Source organism: Anolis sagrei, chromosome 2, assembly GCF_037176765.1.
Source record: "Anolis sagrei isolate rAnoSag1 chromosome 2, rAnoSag1.mat, whole genome shotgun sequence".
Taxonomy (NCBI): Eukaryota; Metazoa; Chordata; class Lepidosauria; order Squamata; family Dactyloidae; genus Anolis; species Anolis sagrei.
Genome location: NC_090022.1, coordinates 177,955,250 through 177,967,821, shown reverse-complemented (window position 1 = coordinate 177,967,821; position 12,572 = coordinate 177,955,250). Strand labels below are relative to the sequence as shown.

General features: G+C 44.0%; 1 protein-coding gene across 1 annotated transcript in view; it reads right to left on the bottom strand.

Annotated features, from left to right (window-relative positions):
- Positions 1–464: 464 nt before the first annotated feature.
- Positions 465–12,572, bottom strand: part of ABCD1 (ATP binding cassette subfamily D member 1) — a 47,517-nt gene continuing 35,409 nt past the window's right edge. The window contains exons 7-10 of the mRNA XM_060763155.2: positions 11,182–11,327; positions 10,880–10,964; positions 9,270–9,395; positions 465–4,523 (exon numbers count right to left, since the gene is read on the bottom strand). Coding sequence (XP_060619138.2) covers positions 4,313–4,523; positions 9,270–9,395; positions 10,880–10,964; positions 11,182–11,327 — 568 coding nt within the window. The 3' untranslated portion in view covers positions 465–4,312. The remainder of the gene's footprint in view (positions 4,524–9,269; positions 9,396–10,879; positions 10,965–11,181; positions 11,328–12,572) is intronic.

Genomic DNA, 12,572 nt, shown 5'->3' with positions numbered 1-12,572 from the left:
CTGCTAGTAGTTACACTACCACCAGCACAGCTCTCAGCATCCTTGGAGCAGTTAAGCCCTCCACCACAACAAGGTGGCACACAGTCCTAGATGCTTGGGTAGTGTTCGACCTGTGGTTTTGTGATACGAAATCCAGCAACCGGGCTTGAGTCAGGGGTGGGACCGAGAACAGGGCCCCCTCTGACGACTGCAATGTCAGTGTAGGTTTATATGCAGAGATGCGGTTTGCTAAGTAGCCTAGACCCAAAAGTATACTGATTACTAGTTCATAAGATGGAGCAGTATTACCTTCTACATTTTTTTGGAAATTTTAAATTTTAATGGAAGTTTCTTTGGACTCTCTCTCTCTCTCTCTCTCTCTCTCTCTCTCTCTCTCTGTGCCATTTATGATTGTGCCTATGCTTGGCAGAGGTCATACTAGAGCTCAGTACCCACCACTGAATTCAGAATCACACAGACAGCTGTTTGTGATATATAATATTTTTTATTATCTGAAGAAACCTGGCTATTGCCAGGGTCAAAGGCACTGAGGAAAAGAGAAAAGGGCATGGTGGGGGTAGAAGTTCTGCAGGTACAAAAAACAGAAAACTTTGTTTGCATAGTTTGTAAAATTCTAACATCAGAGGTGACAGATGGGGACAGCTTCATTCCTCTGTGAGAATCTTTATTTTGACACACATTCAATCTCAATGGCACACACTTTGGCTTTTCTATCCCCCCAAATAAAGCAATAAAAACTCACTATTGGCTTCTTGGGATTTCCATTCTAGGAAGGGCATCCAGTGGGTGGCAGGCTCAAAAGATTGCCCCAAAAGGATTCAACGATGCATTTTAAAAACATCTTACAAAACACAGAGACAGACAGGTGAACTGCAATTAAATAAATTAGGAACCTGTACAGTAAAGCACAGAAGAAAACAAGTTGAACCTTCTTCTCTCAGGTCTAACATTTAGCATGAGCCCAATCCAAAATCCTGTATGCTCCTTCCATAGTCTCATGGGGACTTCACAGCCACAATAAAGTGGGTGACAGAGACTTGATCCCAATGGAACGGTAGTGTGGGCTCGCACTTGCCTGAAAATGGCTCAGTTTAACTGCTTTGGATGGAGTTGGCTGGATGGGGGTCTATGGTCAGGACTGCAACAGAATTTGAAAAACGGGACGCAAATCACCCTTGGTCCCACTAGCAATGACAGCTAAAAGAATGAGTTTATAGCAGCTGGGAGGAAGTAGGAACAAAACAGCACTGCCAAATTTACTTTTCAAGACCTAAAGAAGGAATTAAGATATAATTATCTCTGGGGTTTTTTTAAAAGCAGAAATGAAAGAAACCTAAAGCTATAACTGCATATGCAGAAAGTGAAAGGCAACCTCAAAATGCAGATTGGGAAACCCAGATTTATTTATTTTTAGAATTCTAGCAGACATGCAGACTCTCTACAAGTAGAAAACAGTCAAATCAGGGTTTAGCCTGCTCTGTTTCCCACCAGTTGAGTTCGCAAGGAAACCTCTTGCACATATTTCTTAGGAAAGGCTTTTTCAAATCAGAGTCTGAACAGACGCTTTCACCCACTCTTGATCGCATCACCTCATTCTTCTATGTGTGCAGCCTTCGCCCAAGAGCACCACGGAAAGATGTCCCAGCCTGAGCTGAAAGTGGTCAAGAGATGTGACCCCTGTGCTTCTAAAACTGACCATGAGGTTGATACGTAGATTTCCCACATTAGCTGTGATTAAATCATGAGGGCACTGTAACCGAACAGTGTTGGGTGATCCATCTTGGTGGCCTTCTCCCCCTCTGCCTATGTGCTTATTTGTGTTTATGCCCATACAAAATTACCTCTCCCCCCTCTGTCTATGTGCTTATTTGTGTTTATGCCCATACAAAATTACCTTATGTGGACCAGGGTGATAATAGCTGCCTCTAGCAACAAAAAAAGCTGTGGGAGTAATTGCCTGATACTACAGGAAAGACAAGTGGCAATGGCTCAGAGGCCTGCTTGGATGAGTCCAAAAGCCCAAGGTATCCGCTGACCACAGGCCAATAAGTAGGGCCTTAATGGTTGCTCATAGCATTAAGAAGAAAAGGTGGGAAATAACACTCTTGTTATACCACAATTCTCATCAGCCCTAGCTGGCATTGGCAATGGTGAGTTGCTTTTTCAGTGGTGCTCTTGTACGAGTCCCATTCCTAGCCTAAAAACTTTTGCATAGCTCAAGATGCTGTAAACTTTCTAAAATTCCCACTATACCCTGCAGCCACTTGGAAAATTTAGCATTTTTACAGCCTCCTTAACCCAAGCATAGGAAGGGAAGTGATCATCAGGTTCAAGTGTATTGAGTATAGATGGCAGCCTTATACAATTGCTTCCTCAGAAAAAAGAAACAGGATGCAAGTTCACTAAGCAGACATGTTTCCCTCACTTAAATCAGAAGAAGCACACTCTGAAGCAGCAGCGATGGCTGCGTGTGAACCACACGTGCAAAATGGCAGAGCTGAGAGAGAAAGGTCAGCAAGGTGCAAATATCAAGCTTTCTGCGCTTTGTCGACTCAAATCATGACCCCCGAAGCCAGCATCTCGGGATAGCAGAAAGGGTCTGTTTTATAGCTACAGCAAATGCTATAGCAGATCACAGTTAGGTTGCTGATCTGTTCCTTCACATGGAAAACACAACTGGTAGCAATATTCAAACAACAAAAGCAACACAACCTTCATGAATTACAGGACAGTTCAGGGTTCGTTTGTTTGAAAACAGAAGCATCTGCGTGAAGATATACTGCCAAAATTACACAGGAGGAGGCACAACCATTTTCTAAAAAAAAGAAATGTAGTTTCTTCTTTCCTTTGCCTTGCCCCATTGTCAGTCACATCACACACAACGGGAAGAGGAAAAAAAGACAAGTTAGTGCCCTCCTTATGTGGAGAGAGGCTAGAAAGCTGAACAAGTGGAACTTCATTGGTGGAGGTCCTCTCATTTGCATGTAAAAATATGTCTGCAATAGAAGGAAAAGTTGCTTTTTGGGGCTGCAACTTGAAGAATCCTCAGGGAAGCAGCCTTCCAAATTAGCTTTTCTAAGCTCCACTCTGTATAGCCTGCTCTAGACAAGGGTTGCGAGTTCCTGCATCTCCTCTTATGTTTGAAGGACTGGCTTATTTGAAACTACAATGTCCCACAGCAGTGCACAAATAGCACTATATTCTCCCTAGGGCATATCTTTGGGGACACTCACCCACTACTTTGGCAAGATAAAGAAGCATTCAAGTTCAAGACTAAAAGACATGGGGGCAGGGTGGCTGTAAAGGTACGGATATATCAAGTGGCACTGTGACCAAGCATGGGTGTCTCAAGTGGTCCTAGGATAGTGGTTTTCAAAAAATCTTGCTGTAAGACCTCCTGGCTGCTTAGGTTTCTCTTTGGAGAATTCACTATGACTCAGTGGTTGTAGTACAGAGTTTCTGGGGTGTATTATATATTATATTATATTTGGGTGCCAAGCAAATTGGAACTATGGCATCCAAAGAACACACCTAAAATGAACCCCAGATTGGAGCCCTGCTGTGGGACAGATTAAAAAATTGGAACTTTTTTGCCTTTGGTCTTTGTGAGCTTCTAAGGAACAGAAGGGTTCACAGAGTACAGCTGAAAACAATGATTCTAGAACAATGTTTTGCTGTGCCCCCCATCCTGTCCCCCCTCCAGTTGGATCCTAGATAGCCTAGGATTTGAGCATCACGCAGTCCAACTAGATTTTGCAGACAAAAAGTGGAGATCAGATGGAGGGAACAAAGGGAGGGGAGTTGCAAGAGCTACATTCATGGCTTTGATTCATGTTGAAAACTTTGTGCAGTTGTTTTGGTTTGGAAAGGCCAGAACTGGTCCAAGCAAACTGCCAGTCCTTGTAAAAAGATAGTTGGGTGTTGGGGGGAGGCCTCCCTGAAACATCAGAGGACATAGAAGATGGGCTGGCAGTAGGACATCAAAATTCACACTGGATGGGGAGCTTTGGGGAATATTTAGGCACTGTGCTTACAGGAAGCTCGCTCCCATGTGGAAGGGCAGAGTTCATAGCTTGGCAGTATAAACTGACCCCCCTGCCCTGGACCAAGGCAGGGGTGTGAGAGAAGGTTACTAAGTGCACAGAAAATAGGTGCCAAAATGAGTACTGCCCCAGCAAGGGGAAAAACAGAGTGGTTCCTTCATTGAGCTGGGGCGATCCCAGACTCTCCATGTGCAGCTCCTGAGAGTAGAGCACAGCGACCAGGATCCCTCTTACTGAGCTGGAAGCAGGCATTTCAGGGCATCCAAACCTCAAACCTGTTCCACTGCCACAGAGGCTGTTGTGGCTTCCCCCAGGATTTGGCAGAGTTCGTTGTGACGCTGTTGCATTTCGGGGACCCCAGCCAGCTGCTGCTCCAGGCGCTGCTTCTCTTCCCGGAGGGACAGGCGGGCCGCAGGGTCCAGCTTTTCAAAACGCCAGCCCCCTTCCCCATCGAACTGGAGGAGATGGGTGTGGTATTTCCTGGAGTGGGGGGACAGGATGAGAGAAGGAAGAGGCTATTGAGATACTATTCTTGGCCTATAATCTCCCTCCTTCTGGTAGCAGACAGTAGTGGAAGAACCAAGGCAGTGACATCTCCAGCCTTGTTTGGGTATCAGCAACTTAAATCAAGAAATAGTTTTCTAAGATCTACAGAGACACTCGCTGGAACACCCCAGCAAGCGAGAGTCCAAAAGTGGCAGGCTCAAACCCAGAACCTCAATCAGTGGCTGATACCAAATGAGAGACTCCCTCCTGGGCACACAGAAAACTGGGCGACTTGGAAGGCGCTGAACAGACTGCGCTCTGGCACCACGAGATGCAGAGCCAATCTTAAGAAATGGGGCCGCAAAGTGGAATCCACAACATGCGAGTGTGGAGAAGAGCAAACCACTGACTACCTGCTGCGATGCAACCTGAGCACAATGGAGGACCTTCTTGCAGCAACACCAGAGGTACTCCAAGTGGCCAGATACTGGTCAAAGGACATCTAATCAACTACCAAGCTTGCAAACTTTGTGTTTTGTTTGTTTGTTTTGTTAAAAATGTAATACAACTGTCTGGTTGCTCCTGACATGATGGATAGATAGATAGATAGATAGATCTCCCTCCTATCTCAAGCGAAGCTATTGCCATCCCATCCCAGCTGCTGCCCCTCATTCCTCTGGGTCCAGCTAGTGTCCTGATGTGTGGGTGGGGTTGGCATGCCCATCTGTTCCTGGAGAGGGATCTTTTTTTCCACCAAGCTGTCTCTGGGGGAGTCGGGAACAAAGCGGCTCTCAGTCCCCAGAGATGAGACTGCGATGGCCGCCCCCGCCACTGCTTCCTGCTGGGGACGTGACTCCCTGCTTGGGAGAGCAGCCAGGGACGAGAGGGGGTGAAGGAAACAGGCAGAGAGAGTAGAAGGAGAGGAAGCCATTGGGAGCTGGGAGGAAAGAGGGCAAGCTCCAGCATTGCCAGATTCTGTACACACCCAGCTTCCTGTCCCTTCATAAAGTAAGCAGGAAGGAGGTTTTTGGCAGATGCTTCCTTTCTCTTCTCAGAACAGTTTAGTTATTTAAAAGGGATCTTCAGGATATCTGGGATCAGGTAGCTGTGTTAGGAGGAGGTCCCAGGAAACTGAGCTGTCCCAGCTCCAGTCAAGGCAAACCAGGGGAGCACCAGCAACCTCTGCTGGTCACTGAGGAAATCTCAAATCCAGCCTCGCAAAGAAGCCTTCCTTGTTGCCCTTAAACTGGGTGGCTATGGGTGAGGTGGGAACTCGCCTGCTATTATTATGTTTATTACATTTATTATTTTACTCTATTTATTATTATGGCATTTATTATTTTACTCTGTTATTATTACATTTATTATTTCACTCAATTTATTATTATTATGACATTTATTATTTTATTCTATTTATTACTGTTGTTATGACATTTATTATTTTACTCTCTTAATTATTATTGGAAGGATACATAAGCGTATTGCATCCCCTTCGGGGTGAGAAGGGTTGCATATATACGAAGTAAATAAATAAATAAATAAGCACATTTACATTGAAGAAGATTAGAGTAATGGTTTAATTGGAGTTGGACAGTTTTATCTTAAATTACAGTTTTATGTAAATATTCAAAAACATTTAACTCACTGATGCTTCAATTAATGTAATTTTATTGGTATCTATTTTTATTTTGAAATTCACCAGTAGCTACTGCATTTCCCACCCTTGGCTTATACTCAAGTGAGTACATTTTCCCAGTTTTTTTGTGGTAAAATTAGGTGCCTTGGATTATATTCAGGTCAGCTGATACTTGGGTATATACAGGTATGTTGGTCAACTTCAACTGCAATCAGAACAACCATTAACTTGTAGCAAGGAATGAAGTACCTAACCTAGGCATGTGGTTGGAAGCATGTAGCATATTTCCAAGAGAGGCAGAATTGGAGCAATGGAAGCAGTGATGTGATGCGGACAGCCTCCTGAGAAAAGTACAGCCAAGGGAGAGTACTATTCAAGGTGTTGGACTGGGACTTATATTTTGTCACAGTTTTGTGACTGGGGAGGAATTGGAGGTCAATAACAGGGTTATTCAACACCAACAACATGAATAGTACTCCCCCTTGACTATACTTTTTTCAGGAAGCTGTCCGCATCACATCACTGCTTCCATTGCTTTGATTCTGCCTCTCTTGGAAATATGCTACATGCTTCCAACCACATGTCTAGAGCTAAATATTTTAAAGCTCTGAAATGTTGGCCTTCTCAGAGTTTCAGTAGTCACACCAGAGCTCAGCTCCACACTGACCAAATCAAATATTAAAGAGAATTGTGTGTGTGTACAACTGCAAAACAACTGGCTGGCCTAGACACTGCATGTACGCATCTTCTGAAAAAGTGCAGCTAATCTGTACAGTGATTTTTACAGTAGTCTGATGCCCTGATAGGATTATGACCTATTCTACACCACTGGAGTTGAGGTTGCAAAATGTTTGGTTCTTTACATTTCAGTAGTGATTGGCAATAGAAGACTTTTGTGATATGGATGTGACACCTCAGTTCTAGTGTGACCGTTGTTATTGTGGATAACATTTGTAGTGCTTTTATATTGTTATTCAAAATGCATATTCTATTGTAGTTCTACTTTTGTGTCCGGTCCTATTTCTTTTTATTCTACCTATCCCAATTTTGTATGGTAATTTAATGCTCACTGAGCCATGACACTCACTAGGTAATCTTGAACCAGTTGCGCTCTTTTTCTCTGACCTCTCTTTTGCGATTTTGTGAGAGTAAAGTTGGGCAGCCTAGGAGCAGTGGAACTGCATTGAAATCCATTGAAGGAAAGGCAAGATATAAATGTGAAAAATATGTAACAACGAGGGGTATTTTTAAAATAAGGTCCGTTTTGTTGTAGACACTAGTAATTCGCGCACATACCGCAACGAGCGCATGTGTCCAGTACCGGCATGCCTTGGGAACAACTGTGCTCAGTTTCCGCTCTGTAGCTAACCTGTACGGTTCAGTTCTGTGCTTTAAAAATGTTTAAGACTATCAACTCACCCTCTGTATGTGAGGTTCGCTCAGTGATACGGTTTTTGTCAGCAAGGAACCTGCCTGCTGCAGAAATCCATCGACAGATTTGTGAAGTGTACGGTGATAGTGTTATGAGTGAAAGCAAAGTGCGTAAGTGGGTACAACAATTCAAAGATGGCCGTGACAACGTCCATGATGAGGACCGCTCAGGTTCCTTGCTGACAAAAACCGTATCACATGCGGCGGGTGAGTGGAATTTTGTTGAATTCCACGGCCAGAGAAGCAGATGGCAAAAAACAGAAGAACGGCCTGCAACAGGGGAGTGTGCTTGCTCCATCAATGTTCAACATTTACACAAATGATCAGCCACTGCCAAAAGGGAGAGTTTATCTATGCTGACAATTGTGCCATCACCGCAAGCAGAGAGCTTTGAGATGGTTGAACAGCTCTCCAAAGGTTTAAGTGTTCTTACTGCCTATTACACACAAAACCAGCTGATTCCTAATCTATCTAAAACACAGACATGTGATTTTCATCTTAAGAACAGACAAGCATCTTAAGCTCTGAGGAAGGAATCCCACTGGAGCATTGCCGCGCACCCGAATACCTGGGAGTTACCCTGGACTGTTCTCTGACCTTACAAGAAGCACTGACTGAATATCAAGCAAAAAGTGGGCACTAGAAACAATATCATATGAAAGCTGACTGGCACAATCTGGGGATCACAACCAGATACAGTGAAGACATCTGCCCTTGCGCTATGCTACTCTGCTGCTGAGTATGCATGCCCAGTGTGGAACACATCTCACTAGGCTAAAACAGTGGATGTGGCTCTTAATGAGACATGCCGCATTATCATGGGGTGTCTGCGCCCTACACCACTGGAGAAATTACACTGTCTAGCCAGTATTGCACCACCTGACATCCGCCGTGAAGTAACAATCAATAATGAAAGGACCAAGGCAGTGACATCTCTGGCCTATCCCCTGTTTGGATATCAGCCAGCACGTCGATGCCTTAAATCAAGAAATAGTTTTCTAAGAACTAGAGAAATACTCGCAGGAACACCTCAGCAAGCAAGAGTCTAAAAGTGGCAGGCTAAAACCCAGCACCTCAATCTATGGCTGATACCAAATGAGAGACTACCTCCTGGGCACACAGAAGATTGAGCAACTTGGAAGGCACTGAACAGACTGCGCTCTGACACCACGAGATGCAGAGTTAACCTTAAGAAATGGGGCTACAAAGTGGAGTCCACAACATGCGAGTGTGGAGAAGAGCAAACCACAGACCACCTACTGCAATGCAGCCTGAGTCCTGTCACATGCACAATGGAGGACCTTATAGCAACACCAGAGGCAGTCCAAGTGGCCAGCTACTGGTCAAAGGACGTTTAATATAATGCCAAGTTTTTTCTCAAATACATTGGTTCACTCCTGATATGGTAAAGAAATAAATTTTAATTTATTTTGATATTGTATGTGTTTGAAGGCACTGAATAGTTGCCTCTGGGTAAGCTGCCTGGGGTCCCCTTTGGGATAGAGAAAGGCAGGGTATAAATAGGGTAAAAAAAATTGGTAACTTGTCATTCTTGGATATTTGTTTAATAGGCATATTTCGTTTTAAATAACACTGAGCAAAGGTCAATGAACTGGGTAAGGAAGACCAAAAGAAGCATAGCATGCCAGCTTGGAATCCATGGGGAGACATACCATAACGAAGGTCGGTGGGTGATGGAGAGTAGTGCTATCCCAGCATCCTTTGCTGCCTGAAAGATCTTGCCTTCTACATCAATGCTGACTGCACTGGTGCATTCATCCAGGAGAGCATATTGAGGCCTTGAGAAATAAGCAAAGTCTAAAATTAGAGATCTAAAGTGACTCTTCACTTGGTATATTCTACACCCAGAGCACACTATCTTCCCCATTCCTTTATTATGATTCCACACCTATCGTTTCCCAGTCTGCACTTCTTCTGTCTTCCCCCTTCATTCATTGCATTTCTTCACCTCTTCCTGTTTCTCACTCATAACACTGTTTGCATCTCCTCTTCTACCTTTTGTCTGTGATCTTACATTTCCCATCCACATCTTTCCTTGTTTTCCTTGATATGACACTCAGTCTTTGCTCTGGACATAAACTGTCTATATTCCAAAATATCTCCCAACAACATGGAAAATGGAGGAACGATTCTATTAGGAGAGAATGACAGAAAGAAATGATCACACTCCTCACACAATTCATAGCTAAGATAAGAGGAGGTGCAAATGTATTAGATGGAAAATGATCACTGTACTCTTCACTGGTTGTTCCACTAACCCAGGGTTTTTCAACCTGGGGGTCGGGACCCCTGGGGGGTCACGAGGGGGTCTCAGAGGGGTTGCTAAAGACTATTAGAAAACACAGTATTTTTATTTATTCTGTTGGTCATGGAGGTTCTTTGTGGAAAGTTTGTCCCAATTCTATCAAGTGAACTATAAATCCCAGCAACTACAACTCCCAAATGTCAAGGCCTATTGTCCCCAAACTCCACCAGTGTTCATATTTGGGCATATTGAGTATCCGTGCCAAGTTTGGTCCAGATCCATCCTTGCTTGAGTCCACAGTGATCTCTGGATGTAGGTGAACTACAACTCCCAAACTCAAGGCCAATGCCCACCAAACCATTCCAGTATTTTCTCTTGCTCATGGAAGTTCTGTGCGCCAAGATTGGTTCAATTCCATCATTGGTCGAGTTCAGAATGCTCTTTGGTTGTAGGTGAACTATAAATCCCAGCAACTACAACTCCCAAATGTCAAGGCCTATTTTACCCAAACTCCACCAGTGTTCACGTTTGGGCATATTGAATATTTGTGCCAAGCTTGGTCCAGATCCATCCTTGCTTGAGTGCACAGTGCTCTCTGGATGTAGGTGAACTACAACTCCCAAACTCAAGGCCAATGCCCACCAAACCATTCCAGTATTTTCTCTTCCTCGTGGAAGTTCCGTGCGCCAAGATTGGTTCAATTCCATCATTGGTCGAGTTCAGAATGCTCTTTGGTTGTAGGTGAACTATAAATCCCAGCAACTACAACTCCCAAATGACAAATTTAATCCCCACAACCACACTAGTATTCAAATTTGGGCGAATCAGGTATTTGTGCCAAATTTTGTCTACTGAATGAAAATATATCCTGCATGTCAGATATTTACATGACAATTCATAACACTGGCAAAATTCCAGTTATGAAGTAGCAATGAAAATAATGTTATGGTTGGGGGTCACCACCACATCATATTAAGGGGTCGCGGTACTTGGAAGGTTGAGAACCACTGCACTAACCTGTGGTAGAACATACGTGCCATCCCCATTCGCTGCTTCTCGCCACCGGAAAGCACGTCCTTCCAGTCGCTGACTGCTTCCCAACCTGGCCATAAATGGAAAGACATGATATTTCAATGGTTACTTAATCAGGACCATATGTTGTATTCTCCCAAATCCCCTTTTTGTCCTCTCATTACCTCCTTCATGTGAGCAAAGAGACAACTGGGAGGCAACATTACACAATTTCTGTTTCCAGCTATTCTCCAGGAATTCAACACCAATATTACCCTATGTTTGTCCACCCCATCCTTGGCACCCACCTCCCTCACGCTGCACAATGTAGTTGAGGTTGACAATGTCCAGAATCTGCTCCAGATTGGCATCTGTCATTTTCTTGCGTCCCATGTCTCCTGCTGTGTCTGGGTAGATCACCTGATCCCGCAGGGTTCCCACAGACATGTATGGCCTAGAATTGGAAGGACAAACAGGCATATCATGTTTAGCCTTCACATAAGAGGATCCAAAGCATTTCCCCCACAGAACTTCCCTCAGTCATGTTTCCCACAGTTCTCTAAAGGTTTTTTTTTTATGTCAGGAGCAACTTGAGAAACTGCAAGTTGCTTCTGGTGTGAGAAAATTGGCTGTCTGGAAGGATATTGCACAGGGGATGCTGAATGTTTTGATGTTTTACCTTCCTTTGCACCAGGGTTGTGGCGCAGATGGCTGAGTGTCAGCTGCATTAAGATCACTTCGGACCAAAAGGTCATGAGTTTGAAGCCAGCCTGGGTTAGAGTGAGTGTCTGACCAATTGTGTAGCTTGTTGTCAACCTTTGCAACCCGAAAGACAGTTGTATCTGTCAAGTAGATGTTTGTAGAGTTTAAAGGGCATGGACTAGAATGACAATACGACTGGCGAGACTGTTTTTATTATTTATTGTTTTAATGATTGCTTATGTACTGTCTAATTATGATTCATGTTTAATTGTGGTTTTATTATTGTGGTTGTTATGGTTTGGAATCGGATCAGTGTCCAATGTATGGCACTGACGCGATTGTCAGTTATGTGTAAACCGCTTTGAGTCCCCCTAGGGGTGAGAAAAGTGGTATAGAAATACTGTAAATAAATAAATAAATAAGTAGGAAAATTAGGTACCATCTATGTGTGGGGAGGCTAATTTAACTAATGTTGGAGGCCATAAAAAAAGACTCCAGCAAAGCATGAGGGGAATGCGGAAGTACTTCATCAGTATCGCAGATGGACGATGAAAGCGACAGCTCCCCTGGTGGTCAGAAAAGTTAAATAACCTCTGACTGTTTGTCTATATCTATTGTGTGTCTTTGGCATTGATTGTTTGCCATATATGTGTACATTGTAATCCGCCCTGAGTCCCCTGCGAGGTAAGAAGGGCGGAATATAAATACTGTAAATAAATAAATAAATAAATCCTTGTGGGAGGCTTCTCTCATGTCCCCACATGGGGAGCTGGAGCTGACAGAGGGAGCTCATCCATGCTCTCCCCGGATTCGAACCTCCAACCTGTCAGTCTTCAGTCCTGCCAGCACAAGGATTTAACCCATTGCGCCACTGGGGGCTCCATAAAGTAGGCCATTGCAATGAAATCGGCATTGAGATGTGATGTTTCAGACTTCGGTTGACACTGAGCGAGGGCCAGGTAAATAACCTTGAAGGGCCTTATCTTTAGTTTGAGGA